At 49.5% G+C, this 17,153-nt stretch overlaps 2 protein-coding genes across 4 annotated transcripts; one reads left to right on the plus strand and one right to left on the minus strand.

Moving 5' to 3' along the window:
• The first annotated feature begins 283 nt into the window (after positions 1–283).
• On the plus strand, positions 284–10,062 carry YBX1 (Y-box binding protein 1). Of its 3 annotated transcripts, none has more exons than XM_054294430.1 (8): positions 284–591; positions 935–998; positions 4,738–4,771; positions 6,829–6,918; positions 7,139–7,441; positions 7,795–7,874; positions 7,965–8,242; positions 9,692–10,062. In XM_054294430.1, the coding sequence occupies exons 1-7, from the start codon at positions 435–437 to the stop codon at positions 8,209–8,211; spliced, it is 975 nt and encodes a 324-aa protein (XP_054150405.1). In that variant the 5' UTR covers positions 284–434; the 3' UTR covers positions 8,212–8,242; positions 9,692–10,062. The 3 variants fall into 3 exon arrangements, with proteins under 3 accessions (XP_054150405.1, XP_054150404.1, XP_054150406.1); XM_054294429.1 differs by having other exon boundaries at positions 285–591; positions 9,687–10,062; XM_054294431.1 differs by having other exon boundaries at positions 286–591; positions 7,977–8,242; positions 9,687–10,062.
• A 1,963-nt stretch (positions 10,063–12,025) lies between these two features.
• On the minus strand, positions 12,026–16,782 carry LOC128949558 (claudin-16-like). The gene is made up of 6 exons (XM_054294432.1): positions 16,741–16,782; positions 15,216–15,388; positions 14,097–14,199; positions 12,992–13,156; positions 12,651–12,842; positions 12,026–12,123 (listed from the first exon to the last, which is right to left on the minus strand). The coding sequence occupies exons 2-6, from the start codon at positions 15,378–15,380 to the stop codon at positions 12,026–12,028; spliced, it is 723 nt and encodes a 240-aa protein (XP_054150407.1). The 5' UTR covers positions 15,381–15,388; positions 16,741–16,782.
• Positions 16,783–17,153: the final 371 nt, after the last annotated feature.

Raw genomic sequence — 17,153 nt, forward strand, 5'->3', positions numbered from 1 at the left:
GGCGGGAGCGGCGGCCGGAACGGCCAATCAGGGGCGGGGGCGGGGACCCCGGGTCGGCCGGTGAGAAAAGCTAGCTTGGCAGCCGCGGGCGAAGCAACCAATGGGCGCTCGCTCTCGAGGAAAGGCAGGCGTCACCGCCAATAGGTTTTCGGTGGGGGGCGGGGGCGGGTTGAGGAAAGGCCAATGGGGTCGCTCTCCGTTTAACGGGCGGCCCGGGTGGCGAATTGCGGCGCGTGCGGGCGGGGCGCGCGGGGTGGCTAGCCGGTGCGCGCCGCCATTGTGGCCAGTTCGATCGGTATCGGGAGCGGAGAGCGGAGCTCAGCGAGCCCGGAGCAGGGAGCAGCCCCCCCACGGCCGGCCTCAGTCACCATCACACCGCGGGAGGCGGCGCAAACAGCAGTCACCACCACCGTCCGCACCGAACAGCCGCCGCCATGAGCAGCGAGGCCGAGACCCAGCCGCCCGCCGCCCCCGTCCCCGCGGCGGCCCCCGCCGCCCCCGCCGACTCCAAGCCAAACGGCGGGACCGGGAACGGGGGCAGCGGCCTGGCCTCGGCGGCGCCTCCCGCTGGCGGGGACAAGAAGGTCATCGGTGAGGGCGGCCTGGGGTCCCGGAGTGGGGTGGGAAGCCCCGATCCCCTGCCCCTCCCCCGCCATGGCTGAGGGTGGCGCGCGCTCCCTTCCCCCCCGAGGGGCGGCGCGCGCCCCCTCCCCGCCCCCGGCTCGTGTCCCCGCTCGCTCCCCCGCGCGCGCGGGGCCGTTGGCCGCCCCCATCTCCCTCGCCTCCCCGCGCGCCGCCGGCCCCGCGTGCCGGGTGGGGGCGGGGCGGCGCAAGATGTCCGCCACGCGGGGCCTTTGTGCGCGCGCCCCGCCACGTGCCCCTGACGCGCCGCTCCCTCCCCTCCTTCCCCGCTTCACTCTGCCCCTTCCCGCAGCAACGAAGGTTTTGGGAACAGTGAAATGGTTCAACGTGAGGAACGGTTACGGCTTCATCAACAGGTGAGCGCATGGACGCGGCGGGCCTTGTTACGGGGAGGCCCGGGGAGGGGGCGGCGGTGCCTTTGCCGCCTCTCGCCCTTCTTGGTAGAAGGAGCTGGTGAGATGCGCCCTTTCTCCACCCCGGGGTTTCTGACCTGCTCGGGGCTTGCCTGGTTGGCTTTTGACTCCTTTAACCTAGGCAAGAGCTGCGCTCTCGAAGCAAGTCTGTTTTCACGGCGATGTGTCTGACATTATGGTCCATCCTTTTATGATGTTTGGGTTTTTTTTTTCCCTTAAGGATATAAAAGTACACTGACTGTCAGCACACATAGTATTTGTTTAAACTGCATGAAGTTCAGTCAATGGAAGCAAAAATTGCTTTTAGCACTTGGTAGTTAAAACACGCTCTAATGGGGACACCCCCAACAAGCAGGAAAATGAGCGAAAGGAGCACAGTTCACACAGCCCACTGCCACACTCCAGTGTATGGACTGGTCTCATGAAACAAGTGCCTAGAAGATTCTTTTTATGACAGTGGTTGATGTGAAAGAATAATTTGAACGCTTTGGGACTTAAATAAGTACCTGAAGTAGGCCTGTCAAGGAGAGGAAGTGCTCTGCAAACAAGTTTCTTAAAAATGGGCAATTCTTGGCCCCATTAGTTGGGGGGGCCTCCCCGGAGTGTTGCCAGAGCTGTTTCCCTTAATTCGTGGTACTTAAACTTCCCAGTCTCAGAATGAGGCTGCATACTGGAAAATCTCCCTTTAGGCAAGTAAGTATAGTGTTATTATTGGAACTTTTATTTACGTTTGGTTTAAACAATGCCTTTTGAACTGCCTGTTACTTTATGAACTAGCCTAAATTGTCTGTCAAGCTCCTGAATTGGTGTTGTGTCTGCAGCTTTACAAACTTGCCTCCCAGTCTGCCCAGTTGGCATTGCTCATCATGCCATGCTTCAGCTCCCAGTGCTGAGGAGTCACCAGTGCTGAGAGCTGCCTTGGGAACGCCTCCCAAATCCCAGCCACAAACCCCACCTCGAGGGAAGGCTTTTCCTGTTTCCTCGGCAGTGAAAATGTTCTGTGATGTCAGTCAAGCAAGGAAGCAGCAGCAGCAGCTAGTTGAGACATCCGAGCAGCTTCCCCAGTCATTACTTTGGCAGCTGTTTAATCCCTGAGGTTGCCATTTGTAATGAGAAACCCAGCATGATCTCGTATTATCAAGAGATTAGAGCCTGGTAACTGAAGGGGAGGACATTTCCTCAGCTCTGGAATCTTTGCTTGGCTGTAGGGAAGCTGTGGGGAGCTCCTGCCCTTGCATGGCTCTGTTTTAGCCAGGTCTGCTTTCAGATAAAATGAGGCTGTGGAACTGAAATGAGCTTTGATGTAGTTGCATGCTCACTTCAGTTGTTTCCTGTGTGTTCTTAGTGTTAGAGGTGTGATTCTGTTCCAAAATAGGAAGGAGTTTGAATTCTGGGTCTTTGATGGTTGTTTCTTGTGTTTGCCAAAGTAACAAGTGGATGTGCAAGGGCCGCTGGCTTGGTCTGTGCCATGGCTGGAGCTGCACTGTCTGGCACGGTATTTGGGGCTGTGCTGAACTTGGCATCTTCTTAGTCTGTCTGCTTGCCTGTTTACCTTTTTCTAATACATTTTAGTGGATAAAAGATGTGAATGGAAGAGTGGCATGGTTGCAAAGATCAGTTAAATTATTTGCTTGGCCTTCAAAATGGATGTTTCTCTTGTACCCTTCCAAATTTTCTTTGAAAAAGCGATGGTCCTGTTGTTCCATCATCCACATGTGACAGCATGCTTGCTGCTTCCAGATGTGCTTGCTGGAAAATAGCATTGGGAGTGATGTTGCCAGTGGCATGAGGCTGTAAAAATGACATGGTGTGTTTTTCACTTGATTCACTGAGCTCTGTGTGACCTTGTTAGTTGTCCAGCCAAAACTCCGATGTCCTCTTGAATGGAAATTGCTTTGCAAATGGATTTTAAAAACAAGTATTTGGTCTGGTTGTCCAAAATTGAACCTGTACAAAAGTACAAGGCCTCCATGTTGTGGATGAGCACTTGCTACCACCGTTTTTCAGCTGAGGATGAAAGGAGGTGCTCAGCATTTTTACTAGAAGCATGTTACTATTCTCTTGTGAAGGTTTTCAGCATTTTGGGCATTTTATTTTGAAGAAGAGTCATTCAGCTGTGGGTTTGCAAGGGCTTCTTAGTGCTGCTTTCTTGGGGCTTTGGAGATGACAAAGAAATGGCTCTGCTTTTTGGCTGCCTTTTCCCAGTAACCTTTGTGGTCTGTAGGCATCAATTTCAAGAGGAAACAAGGGGACTTATTTTTACTGGTGATGTCTGATGGAAAAGCTGTAGCTCGGATGGAGTTTCTCAAGAAGTTTAATTGTCAAATCTCACTTTTTAAAGCCAGGGGTAAGGCGCACCTGGCTTTATCTTACTAAAAACCATCCCGAGTATTCTGTTACCACTAGCCATGAGCACTTCAGTTCAGAGCATGTTTTCACACAAGCTTACTTGTGTCTTTAACTAGGAAATAAAAGCCACACTGCTGTTGATTCAGGCTGTTCCATGCTGTGATGAAACTTAACACTGCAGTGAGGGTGGGTTGGTGTGGTGGGAGCTGGAACGCTTCAGGAGTGGGGGAGATGGCTTGTGCAGCCCTCCCCAGCGCAAGGTTGTCTCCGTTGCACCTCTTCAGAGCAGAAAAGAAACTTCTGACTGAAGCTGGTACTGAGCTGTGGCTGTTGCGAAAGCTCTGCCAGGGTCACGCTGAAGGATGGGTGCTCTTGGGTCCTTATAGATACAGACCTGAGCTCTTTGCTGTTCATTGAGAGGGGAGACTGAGGCTTGACCAGCTGTGCTGCCTTCACCAGCTGTGAAATTAATAAATGCCTCCAGGGCAGGTCAGCTCACCTGGGTGGTCAGCCAGAATTGAGTCATATTGGTCGCAGGTCCTGACCCCGTCCTGCATGTTGGTGACACACTCCCTCCAAAGGCCCCGGCATTTGTGACTTACCTGGAAGCAGGAGAAAGGCATTCATGCAGAAAGCACCAGAGTCTCCCCAGCTTCCCATGGATCTCCCAGCCCAGCAAGGCAGATTTCAGGCTCCCACTACTACACCTGGATATGTCCTGGTGACTCCCTGCCCATACCTGCTCTCTGTTTTCTCCTGCTCCATTCCTCTGCCTCCATAATCATCTAATCCTTCAACTTACAAAGCAGTGGCTTTGCCCCACCATGTCCCTTTTCCAAGCCTGTGGAGCCATTGTGCAACCCTCATGTGTTGGGGAGGATGAAACAAGAAAGCCTTTTACATATGACTGCCTGGCAGCTGGTGTTGCTGTTCCTCAGGTAAGTGAAACGCTGAGGCTGCAGTGGCAAGGGCAGAGCTGCTTCCAAAAGCTGCAGGAGGCAGTCTCCCACAGAGCACTGCTAGGAGGAGTGAGTGGTCACTGTCAGGTGTTCAGACATCTCTGGTGATGGGATGGGAAGGATAGAGGGGTGTGCAGCAGTGAGGAGGAATGTGCCGTACTGACGCATGCCTTCAGCATGTGCTTTGTACTTTGTGTAAGCTGATCTCTTTCCTACACACAGTAAGCTAATAGGAACTAGTTGAGAGCAGGTTGAGGAGTAATGCTGAAAGCCTGTTGTGATAGATCTGCATATTTTGCCTTTGTACCAAACAACTGAATTTTTAATTTACTGTGCATTTTATTAATGAAGTTCAATTTCCTGTTGTCTTGCAGGAATGACACCAAGGAAGATGTGTTTGTCCATCAGGTAAGATTTCCTTGAAACTGAAACATATTCTCTCTCAGAAGTTGCCTGTTCCTGACCCATTTAAGTAGGATTGAAGTTGTGGAAGAGCCTTGCCTTTTCACTGTTACTTGAACACAAACAACTGATTCTGGGTTGCATTGCAAGAAGAGCCTGCTTGCACTTTGGGATTTTGCACATCAGCCAAGTGGGCTGAGGTTGTACAGTGATGAGAATTGCACTCAATGCTAGTATGGGCTTGGGGATAACTGCTTGGAGTTCAATCACCTTGTGGATACATACAGTGGTTAAGTAAGCATCTGGAAATAAAGTTAAATGAATAGCTTGCAACAGGGAGAGAATTGAACTTAGGGATGAAGTGACAATGAAACTTTTTTTTTCCTAGGCAGAATTACAGATTTTATTGCTCTAGGCTTTCCGTGGAAGTCTACCAACATTTTAGTACAGGCTTTTCAATGTAACTGATATGTATCTGTAGGTATAATGTGTGGCAAATAGGTAAGCTTCTGGCAAATAGACCAGGAGTGCACACCACACCTGTGTCTTACTTTATGGAGCAGGTTTGCCTTGGTTTAGTTCTTTGTCTAATTGAGAGGCTGTGATCAGCAATTTGCTTTTTGCCCTTTCTGGCTCAGGATCTCCTTAGTAAGCAGACCAGAAAGAATTCTTAGTGGAGCCTGCTTTACTCTGGCATTTAGGAATCATTCTTTTGTCTCAAGTTAGGGATGTGCTGCTGATGTTAACACAAAGGAAGGGAAAAACAATGCCTGGAAAGTGTTTTGTTTTTATAATCTCTCAGCTTCATGCTTGTTCTTTGTATGAATTACCAGCTTTTAGAGGCACTGGTTTGTGAGAGGCTATACATACCCTGAGGGGAGGCTTTCAGACCCAATGGGCAAGTAGGGCCACCTGTAACTGACTTTGACTTACTGGTTGTGTTACAGGACTTGTCATGTAGCTGGTATCTATGTTTCTGAAATAACAGTTTGGTAATGACTTGTTTTAGTGTAATATTTTTACAATTAAACCATTATAGGGCTCTAATCAGAAGGAAGTCAGGTTGTTTGAGAAGTCTAGCTGTGTATGCTTTTCTCCGTCCCTGTTACATACTTCAGGTGTCACAGAAAGCTGTTGGACTGGCTGCTTATTGTAATAAGTCTTTCCTTAAAGTTACTGAGACTTGTGGGCATGTTTTTCCATTGATTTTGTACAATTTGGGCAGAAGACATCCAATCAAATTGTGTGGCAGGTGTTTATATTAAAGTTGTTACACTGTTACTGCCCTTCATTTAAAGTGTTTGATAAGCAGGACGTGCCTGAGCAAGGTGTGCATTGAGTATTGACTTGTCTGCTGAAGGTGTCATCCAGTACAGCAGAGCACTGACAACTGAGTCTGTTCTAGTAATGTTTGACAGGTGGGCCACTGATACAGAGGATGTCTGGTGCTGATGCGTGGAAAAGACCAATCCTTGTTGTGCAATGCACAACCAGAGTAGATTTAGGATTAATTGGTTAGACCTGTAGTAGAAACTATGGTGTTGGAAGCCTTGCAGGAGGAGATCTCTTGATACCTGGCCATTTTTATGTTTACAGAGTATGGAACACAGAAGCTGCTGTGTCCTGTGATGTGTAGGAAATAATGGAGGGCTGGAAATCCAAGAGGGTGATTGGAAAGGTTGTGATATATTGATGTATAGGCATCAGAGGAATGTATAACTATCATAGTGATATTGAATTTTAAACTCTGATTATAGGAGTGTTTTAGCCAGTGTGTGGTGTGAGAGTTCTCCTCTTTGTTTTCAAACTGCCTTTTTAGCCAGCAGACAGCATGTTGACAGGTGCTTCCAGTTAATGGTAAAGCTGTTGCACATTTCAAATAGTCCAGAGCATAATACCGGTACATTTTATGACTTCCTGGATTTTCCCAATTATTCAATTGCTTTTTCAGAAGTACAGGTCTTTCTCCTCAGATAAAGAAACTTGAATATTTAGTAATCTAAAACAAAAAAAAAATTCTTCCTTTGTATTCTTATGCTGTGCCTGCACTGTTGTGTTGTTAGACTGCCATAAAGAAGAATAACCCCAGGAAGTACCTCCGCAGCGTAGGAGATGGAGAGACCGTGGAGTTTGATGTGGTTGAGGGAGAAAAGGTAAACACATCTCTCGGGTGTCAGAGCGCACATGGAAAACTCAGTTTGCAGGCTTTGGTGTGGTGCCTGTGGTTTGAGTTGATGCCTGATGACATCCAAGGAGGTGAATGGTTTTTCATTTCTTCACAATGTGGATGTAATAAATCTTTGCTCAGTACTAGACTTGCGCTGTAGCTGGTGGGATGGTGGCTGTTTCCCTAATGCTGTTTCCACTCTTTAGGGTGCGGAGGCAGCCAATGTCACAGGACCTGGTGGAGTTCCAGTGCAGGGCAGTAAATACGCAGCAGATCGTAACCATTACAGACGATATCCACGTCGTAGGGGTCCTCCACGCAACTATCAGCAGAACTACCAGAACAGTGAGAGTGGGGAGAAGAATGAAGGAGGAGAGAACATACCAGAAGGCCAAGCCCAGCAACGCCGTCCCTATCGCAGGCGGCGGTACCCACCTTACTATATGCGTAGGCCCTACGGGCGTCGTCCACAATACACCAACCCTCCCGTACAGGGAGAGATAGTGGAGGTAACATTTGCCTGACAGATGACGCTAAACGGGCTCGGTTGCTTTGGAGCAGGGTGATGGGAGGCAGCTTTTGACACTTCTTGTAGGTACTCCAGCTGAATTTGGTAAGGTTTGGCAGTAGCGTGAGATGAAGTAGCTGAAGGTCTTCATGTTATAGCTTCTAAAAACCAGAGTGTTCCAGTTTGTATGATTAAGTGGAGGATTCTCCATCATGTGTGCACCTCTTCCCTAGAACTGCTGTCCACCTTGACTGAACTGACGGCCTTCCAGCTCCTTTCTCACAGAGTGACAAGCTGTGGAGTTAGCACATTTCTGGTTGGGGCTGAGGAGGTCTGTGGCCTGATGTCTTGCAGGGTGCTGACAACCAGGGTGCAGGAGACGGCAGACCAGTCAGGCAAAACATGTACCGGGGTTACAGACCAAGATTTCGCAGGTATGCTGCAGATCAGCTGCTGGTTTTAGCCTTGTTCAGCGACAGAGCCGGGACATGGCGATGCTCAGGTGCTGCATAGTTAAAGCCTAGCTTGACTTTCAGGGGTCCTCCTCGTCAAAGACAGCCTAGAGAGGATGGAAATGAAGAAGATAAAGAGAACCAAGGGGATGAAACCCAAAGTCAGCAGCCACCTCAACGTCGGTACCGCCGTAATTTCAACTACCGACGCAGACGCCCAGAGAACCCTAAACCACAAGATGGCAAAGAGACGAAGACAGCCGAGCCACCAGCTGAGAACACGTCCGCTCCCGAGGCTGAGCAGGGCGGGGCTGAGTAAATACCGGCTTAACATCTCTACCATCATCCGGGTGCGTGCCAGGGGCCTGGGGATGCCATTTGTTGACTTTTTCTTTTGTTGCTTTTTATTTGTGCCTTACAGTGTCTGGATTCTTCTTGCTCACACATGCTGTAACTGATCTGTGATTGTGTCTGCAGAACTGAATTGTGAGGCTTTGTTGCATCAATGCTGACTAATTGGGAAGACTTAGTTACAAGCTTCAATTGTTATTGATGGAATACTGTTACACTTAAAATCTTGGCTGTGTGCAGTAGTTCAGGTGTACAGCAGTCTCTGCTCACCCAGAAATTCAAGCAGTGCAAATGTCAAGACTTGAAAGTAGTCCGGAGAAGCTGGGAATTACATGCTAGGATTTACCTAGCTCCATCAGTGCCTGAGCTGAGTCCCTACAGGGAGGTGGATGGCATTGAGACCTTGGCATCCATTTCTACAAAGGTGATGCAGAATTAGCAGGAGTGTCTCAGGAGCAGCTTTTTATCTAATCAAAGTGCTGAAAAAACTGGTAGAAATTGTGGCTTTGTCAGAGCACGTGGGAGTTGTTGCAGTACTGAGATGTGGACTCTGGAAGGGTTGTGTGCAGGGCAGGGGCCAGAGGCTGGGTTAGTTGCAAGGAAACCTGTTTGTGTTTGAGGCTTGTTTGGTGCTGACTCCTGAGAGACAGTTCTGCTAATTTGGGAATATTTTCATTGCCAAGACTCTACTTGTTCTGCATTTCTTGTCACCCATGTGTGTATCCTGTTCGTTTTGTTCCTTGCTTATTGGAGGGCAGGAAGGTGAAAGAAGCATTGAGGCTGTAGTGGGAGCAGTCTGAGCGGTCCCACTGATGGGATGGGCAGGGGCTGGAGGAGTTGGGCTGGAGGTGGCTCAGTGTTGGAGCAGCTGCCGCCTCTCCCAACTGTGGGAGCTTGGGGACTTCATCTGCATGGGCTCTACTGCTTCATGTTCCTCTTGCAGATGAATCTTTCACTCACTGTCCAGACTGTGCTGCAGTGATCTCTGTGCACTTTTGGTGAACATTGTTGTATCCTAGTATTCATCTTTGTGGTCAGCACCTCCTGGATGAATTCTTAAAACGTAGGCTTAAGAAGAATATGACAAAGTCACCTTTGTTCCTCTTGCTGTCTGGTATCATTGGAGAACGTTGGGTTTAGTTTCTTGCTTTGAGCAGTGGCTGAATGTTGGCAGAGCCTGGGGGAGGCAGCCTTCCCCGTGACGGGAGGGATCCCTGTGGGTTTAGGTTGACTGACTCTTGGGAGTCCTTGGCATTGTTCCTTTGCAGAGGTGGCTGGTGTGGTTGTGGGGGATAAGGAGAAGTATCTGGTGAGTGTTGTGCTGTGAGCTTGTGACAGGCAGCTTAGGGTGAATTTTTGAGTTGCAAGTGAGCCTTGGTACAAAAAGCACCCCTTTAACCCTTTGACACCTGTCTGATCAGCCTTTTTTTCCCTCTTTTTCAGTTTAGTCATCAAAGAAAAGACTTCAAGAAATGAAGAAGAAAATGAAATTCCAGCAATAAGAAATGAACAAAAGAATTGGAACTGAAGACCTTAAGTGCTTGCTTTTTGCTGTTGACCAGATTACTAGAACTATCTGCATTATCTATGCAGCATGGGGTTTTTATTATTTTTACCTAAAGAATTCTCTTTTTGGAAATGATAAACACGTTTTTTAAAAGCCTGGTTTTTCTCAATATACCTTTAAAAGTTTGTAAATTGTTTCATATCTGGTCACGTTGAGATTTTTAAGAACCTCATTTTTAATTTGTATGAAATATACGCCTGATTTTTTCAAGTCAAACTGCAAGCATCTGTTAATAAAGGTCTTAAAGAGTTACCATGTGTGCTTAGGTGTTTTAAAGGTTGTCAGTATTCATAGAAGATTTGGCAAAAAAATGACTGCTTTACTCTTTGGGCATACAGGCTGGTGGGGTAAAGCAGAAAAGTTGAAGTAAAAAAACCAATGATGGTGCAGTTGAGTCACATTGGAGAATGATGGGCAGCCACAGAGGGGTGGGAGTTTCTAGTGCTAGCCCAGTGTGTTTCCAGGAGCTGTTTGCTGGTACAGCTTGGCTTTGTCCTTCCTGGAAAACAGCAAGGTGTGATGGTGCTTAAAAAAAAAGGGGGGAAACCTTCCCCCAAAAATGGTAAAATCACACATTGGTTTGGGTTGGAGGAATGAGGAACTTAAAGCTCGCACCATCCCTTACCCTGTCAGTGGGGCAGGGACACCCTCTACTTGCAGCTTGCAGATTGGGTCGCTCCAATCCCTGTCCGAGCTGGCCTTGAATACTTCGAGGGATGGGACAGCCGTGGTTTCTCTGGGCAGCCTGTGCCAGGTTCTAGATACCAAAAACGTCCCAAACTTGCCATTGGGGCTGTGCTGTAGCACTGTTGCTCCATGAATGCTCTGCAGAGCCAGCTGGGTGCAGCAGCGTGGAGATGGGGCTGCGCCTTGTGACAAAGCTGCCTTTGGCTGCACCGCACTGCCATGGTGAGAGCTCGGTGAGTGGGGGCTGCTCCTTCAGCATGGAGCTCACACTGTGCCATGGTCTGACAGCGCCCGTCAGAACCACTGCAGGGCACCTGCACGAGGGGGTCACTGTCCAATGGCAGTTTTTGGGACCCTTCTGCATACTAGTGAGCTCTGTGCTCTTAATAATTTTCTTGTGGGCTCCGGTGTCCCAGTCATCCCAGGGGTCCCAACAATCCTAGTGCTCCAGGCTTTGCTCTCTACACCTGCTAATGCTTACACGTGCTCATCCCCTGGCTGTGCCATTTGTGAGCATCCTGCCCTCCAGACCCTGCTGTTTGCACAATCCCGTCTCTGCTCTTTCCTGCCACTCGGGGTTTGGATTTTCTCCTTTCCCAGGTTCCTGGGGTCCTGGGAAACAGGACAGACTTGCCCCAGACATTCCATCTTGCAGAAGTGTGAGAAGCAGCACTAAAAAACAGCTTTGCTGCCTTTTGACTTGATGTGAGGGGGCAGATGGCTCAAGAAGACCCTTACAGCTCTCTAGGTTTTGGATGCCGGTGCTTTGCAGCCTGGCTGGGCTGCAGGAGTGGGACTGTGAGTCTTCACACCCATCTGTTTTGGGGACTGACTGTGTCCCTGCAGCACCATCTGCTTGGGCCTGGAGCTTGACTTTCCTCCTCTCAGGGTGACAGTGCCGAGGAGATTCTGCTTGGTTTCCCTGTGCTGCAAAGGTGTCTGTGTGCTTAGCTTGGGGTGAGAAGTTCTCCATCAGGCTTCAGACTGACTCGCCTGCTTGTGTGTATGGCTTCGGTGCTCCTTCATGATTCCCCATGAAAACATGGATAACTAACTATTCCAGACTCCTGGTTTTACACAGTTTTTGAGCACAAGCCTCATACTGCCCTGAGTCCGAGCCCAGGGAAGGTTTGCAGTGGGGCTGGTGTGGGAAGGCCACCAGCCACATGGAGTCAGTGCTGCTCCGTTGGAAAACACTTCCCACTGAATTCTCCCAAAGCATGGGCTGAGCAATGTCAGAGGAGCTACTCTGCCCTCAGTGTTCTGACAGCTTTCCCAGGAACAGGGGCATCTTTCCTTAAAGCAATACTTTTCTGGGATTGATCTTCATGAAACCTGGCTGGAAGTGGGGAAAAAACCCTTCCCTGGCTGACTGCTGCAGTACCTTTGCTTTTAGCAGTCAGCCGGCTACATCAGAACCTGGAAGCAGCTGCAGAAATGTCTCAGTACAGGTGCTAGTGCTTTAATGGGGTCAGACTGGCAGGGGGAAGGTCCCGTATCAGGGCGGGTGCAGGAGGTGCTGCGGCCGTCACACGCGGGAATCCATGGCGTACATCTCGCTGGTGGCTGTCCGGGTGGCTGTTCGGGGCTGGGGATGCCTCTGGGGTTGACAGCGGCTGCTGGGGGCTACCAGGAAAGAGTTGGGCTTGTGTCATGGCTGGCAGTTGCAGGGTGACTGAGACAGCCAGCAAGGTTAACTTCCAGCCCATGGGACCTGGCATAAAGATTGGAGATGACGTCTGGAGAAGCATCATCTGCCCAATGTCCCTGGTGGGAGGGCTGTATTTCAACCAGCACATCCCTGCAGCCATTGTCTCAGGCTTTGGCTGATGACAGGGATTCAACTTCAGCACAGCTACTGCTTTGAGTAAACATCAGCACACCTTCATCGGGACCTGGAGGCCCACAGATGTGGATGGATCCCTGCACCCTCTTCATGCCCTTATAGGGTTTATGGGGCCCCTCACTCAGCCCTGTTCTGCCTTGTGTAGCCTTCCCAGCCAAGGGGCACAGGTTGGGCACAGAGGAGTCCCCCTTGGTTAGGCTGGGCCCTGCAAGAAGCCTCTGTGCCCTCTGAGCTGGTCCTTTACCCCTTAGATCTGCCGGGCAAAAAGCTGCTTGAGATAAGATGGGGTGGAATGAGACAGACTGACCTGTGCAGGCATAGAGGCAGCAGGTCAGCAGGACAGATGCCACAAAGCAGCCCATGGAGCCAGCCATCCCCAGCCAGCATGACCACCCAAAGTCATAGTGGACTCCCAGGAATATATTGTGTGACACCAGCATGGCCCTCTCCACGTAGACATCCACTGCATACCACACAGAGCCTATGAGACCCAGGATGCCTAGGAGAAAAGGGGCTTGTTAAAAACAACCATACAACACCCCATGCTCCCCAAGCCCCGCTGAGCGGGTGCCACCAGCTCCCAGCATGCTCCCCAGCTCCCTGTGGGACAGGAAGTCTGTTTGCTCCAAAGCTCTCCCAGTCACGCACTGCCAGCGCAGAGTATGGCTCCAGCTCCATAGCACATCTTCAGTTTGACACAAGGATCTTCCTTGAGGAGGGTGATGCAGTCAAGCCCAAGGACCAGTGTGGCCAAAGCCAGGCCAGCCAGGAGATCTGCTGTGATCATCAGGGTCCGTGTCACCACAATCTTCACTGGGTAGAAAAGTTAAAAACAACCAGAAACAGGAATGAGGAATTACCAGAGGAACAGGGGTCTCCATATTTCTGCCCATGTCCTTTTTGAGTCACTCAGCTCACCAGTGGCCATCACACTGGAATCCACCAACTCCATTCCTGCCAAGGGAAGGTGCTCAAAAAGTTCATCAGAAAATTAATAAGGACTTAAACCCATGATTAGACCAGCTCAAGAAACCAAACAGCTCAAGGTATACCCATCACCACCTGGTGTGTAGTCGCCTGCTCAAGCCATTCTTGAGAAGAAGACGCTGCTGCTCACACTGTTTTTTCCTCCAAGTTGTGTAGCAGGTGTTTTAAACAGCAAATGTCAATATACCAGTGAAAAACTAGAGCTGGCATGGATCATATCACTAGCTGTGATGGGACTGCCCTGCAAAGCTCGCTTCTCCCCCAGAGCAAGGTGGCAGTCCCCCTTAGTCCATACCAACTACTTTCCTTCTCCACTGCCTGAATCTGTGTTGTTCCCTGTCATGACCCAGTACAAAGGTTCTCTCTGCAGGGCTTGGTATGCCCTATGCAGGCCAGAAGAAATGTCCCTACCCTGATGTGACTGTCCCTGAGCTGTGGGCATGAGTCCTTGGCCAGTGGGAATGGTCCTTGCTCTGCCTGCAGCATAGTGGGTAGCAAATCCTAGGCTCTACATGCTGGAGCATGTTTGTTGTGAGGTGGCACAGCTTCACAGCACCTTTCCTGCCTGATGACCCCATGGCAGGTCTAACTGCCAAGTTTCTGCCAAGACCAGGCTATTGGGGCAGGAGATCAAGAGATCAAGACAGGCTGGTGTGGCTGACTGACAAAGGGCAGCTTGGTGCAATGAAAATCACTTTCCCTCTTGCCTTTCAAGAAGACTCTGAGCTGTGAAATTAATAAATGCCTCCAGGGCAGGTCAGCTCACCTGGGTGGTCAGCCAGAATTGAGTCATACTGGTCACAGGTCCTGACCCCGTCCTGCATGTTGGTGACACACTCCCTCCAAAGGCCCCGGCATTTGTGACTTACCTGGAAGCAGGAGAAAGGCATTCATGCAAAAAGCACCAGAGTCTCCCCAGCTTCCCATGGATCTCCCAGCCCAGCAAGGCAGATTTCAGGCTCCCACTACTACACCTGGATATGTCCTGGTGACTCCCTGCCCATACCTGCTCTCTGTTTTCTCCTGCTCCATTCCTCTGCCTCCATAATCATCTAATCCTTCAACTTACAAAGCAGTGGCTTTGCCCCACCATGTCCCTTTTCCAAGCCTGTGGAGCCATTGTGCAACCTCATGTGTTGGGGAGGATGAAACAAGAAAGCCTTTTACATATGACTGCCTGGCAAAAGATTTTGAGAATATAGAAACTATAAGTGAGATTGAAATGAAAGCAACCTTTGAGATACTTTAGTTGTGACCAGTTGAATGTAATCTCCCCTGGAGGAAACAATTCCCTCTGCAAGCAGGCAGGCCTAAGAGTCAGAGCAGGCCTTGCAGCTTGGCAGATGGGGCCCAAAGAATAAGATTTAGGGTTTAACACGTAAACATAGTACGGTAATGTAGTGATTCTAATAGATTATGTGGAAATGTTATAAGATATGCATGCTGTAGTAGATTGGTTAATGAGAATCTGCATATTCAACACTGAAGACGATTTATTGTATTGTAACGGGAACTTCGCTCTCTTTTGGCGCTTTCTTATCTCTCTTCTCCCTTATCGCTTTGCTCGCTCTCTTCTTCGCGCCCTTTTCTTTCTTTGTCTCTTTGTCTTCCCTCTGCACTTCTTCACCCCCTCCTTTCTACATGCTCTCCGCTCTTAAACCTTTGCCGTTGACTCTCTTACACTTTAAGCCTCCCTTCTCTTGGCCCTGCTCCGAGCTGCGGCTGGCAGCTCCCAGCAGGGCCCTGCACCCACGCCCTTTGCAATAAACAAGTTATACGACTTGGCTTCAAAGAGATCTCGTCTCCGTCCATCCCTACCGTGCGTGACCCCCGTCACTCTTACACTCATGGATGGCAAGGCACCCCCTTGCTCTCAGCTGCTCACCTTGAGGATGATGGTTGCTTTGCTCACCTTAAAGGCGGCTACTCTGCTCACCTCCAAGCTGTCATCAGCATTGACCATCCAGCAGTCTGTGCATGTGGCCAGGAGTAGGAAGAGTGTTGAGAGAAGAGCAAGCCCGAATGCTGTCACCTGTAGGGCTGCACTCATGGGGACACCTGCAAGGGCACAGAGATGTTCACCAACTCTGCTCTGGCTACTTCCAGACACCCAATCTTACAAGGACAAGGTGCCACCGAGGCCAGGCATCCTCTGGGTACCTAGGAGTCATCTGGGTCCTGTCTCACAGTGCTCACTTGCTGTCAAAACGCTCTAATATCCTCGGCTAAGGTTGGGCCACGAGGTTTACATGTAGAGAGAGCTTTTAGACACACAGTAATTTTGTAGTGGATACATTCCCACATTGGTTCCCTTTCTTCCAAATAGAAAATGCCAACCATCATTACTTGCCCTTTGGCAATCAATAGATGCTGGAAACCATTGTCAAATAACTGCTGCTAGGAAAACCTGTGACCTAAGCATGTTTCCAGAGAACCTCTAGAGACCCCCATCCCTGCCGTGTGACTTGGTGGGTACATCTTCTGCCTTTTCTTGCTTTTGCTTTTCACTCCAAGAAAAGCTATGAGGTGTTAAACGTCCAGATTGGAGTACAAACAAGTGTCCCATGGAGGTGTCCTAATCTTAAGCACAAACTCAAAGACATATCTCCCATTCCAAGGGGGACAAAGGCTGCTGGGGCATGATGTGGGTGTCCTGAGGAGCTGCCAAGGCTTTCCACAGAGGAGAAGGGAGGGCACCATTTGTTTTCCGTCCTAGATGGATGTTTTCCATGCCTAGGTGAAGGGACTCTGGAGAGAGGAGAGCTGTGCCCAAGGTATGAGCTGGGGACATTGTGTCTGCAAACCCTGGACAGGAACCCTATTTTGTCATGTTTTGCAACCCAAAAAGCCAAATACTTTACTGCCTGAATTTGCAACCACTGCAACAACCCTTTGGACAGGGATTCATACAAATGAGTTAATTAGCAGCACTAGATGACTTTCTGAGCTACATGAGTTAATTACCACGAAATGATAACTCATCATGATCCTTGTTGAGTACCTCCAGCCAGAGGGCGCCCACCCTGGCATGGCACAGGCTCCCTGTGGGGCAAAGACGGAAGGAGGGTTGTCCCCACACCCAATGTGCCCCATGTCCCCCCACATCCCCTCTTGGGATCTCACTGGCAGTAAATGCATCACTCTCCCATCATCTCTGAGCACTTCCATCAGCTTCACTCCAAGTGGGCAGTCTCTTAGACCCCAATTTACAGTAAGTTTTTTAATTCCCCAGAGCATTATTTGTTTCTGCCAGAGCCTAGCTGTTTTGGAGCCTTTGAAGAAAATCTGTTCAACCACTTCAGTTATATAATCAAGAAAAAGGAAGAGAAAGAAAATCTTAATGCTAGGAAAAATCAGCTCTAAACCTTGTTAATAATAAAAGGTGTGCATGGAGAGCATGAACTATTTACCTTCACTGCAGGCTCATCCTTGTTCAGAGGGGGTGATGACAGAATCTCTTTGTTGCTGATGATTTGGGATAAGGGATGTAAGTCTGGAAGGCTCTTAAGTGCTGATGGGATTGGACCCTGACTCATCTAATGGAGTCAGGGAAAAGCAGCAACAGCTGGAGCTTGTGCTGGGCTATTTAGGGTTTGTCCAAGGTATGTCAGCTGGGTTTTGTGCTCTGAGACATGATGGGCATCCCTGCAGTTAGAGCAGTCATAGGCTGGGAATGGAGCCTCCCCAAAAATGTCACATGAGGAAACCAGTGGAAACCTGCTGGGAGCTCTCCCCAGGTGGGGGACTATGTGTGCTGGACAAATAATCGTTTTTTTATTAGACCTTTCAATTACTGCCTAAGAATGAGTGGCCTAAGACGCTG

The sequence above is a fragment of the Melozone crissalis genome, unplaced genomic scaffold (genome assembly GCF_028551555.1).
Source record: "Melozone crissalis strain CALT ecotype California unplaced genomic scaffold, PUWL_Pcris_2 ptg000251l_1, whole genome shotgun sequence".
Taxonomy (NCBI): Eukaryota; Metazoa; Chordata; class Aves; order Passeriformes; family Passerellidae; genus Melozone; species Melozone crissalis.

Bases quoted from the DNA above. Each gene is read 5' to 3' on its own strand.
- YBX1 (XM_054294430.1), top strand. From the start codon at position 435: ATGAGCAGCGAGGCCGAGACCCAGCCGCCCGCCGCCCCCGTCCCCGCG. The intron at 4,772-6,828 runs GTAAGATTTCCT...TTGTGTTGTTAG, and splicing joins AAGATGTGTTTGTCCATCAG to ACTGCCATAAAGAAGAATAA. The intron at 7,442-7,794 runs GTAACATTTGCC...GATGTCTTGCAG, and splicing joins TACAGGGAGAGATAGTGGAG to GGTGCTGACAACCAGGGTGC.
- LOC128949558 (XM_054294432.1), bottom strand. From the start codon at position 15,380: ATGAGTGCAGCCCTACAGGTGACAGCATTCGGGCTTGCTCTTCTCTCA. The intron at 13,157-14,096 runs GTGAGCTGACCT...TTTTCTACCCAG, and splicing joins AATTCTGGCTGACCACCCAG to TGAAGATTGTGGTGACACGG. The intron at 12,124-12,650 runs GTCAGTCTGTCT...CTTTCCTGGTAG, and splicing joins CTGCCTCTATGCCTGCACAG to CCCCCAGCAGCCGCTGTCAA.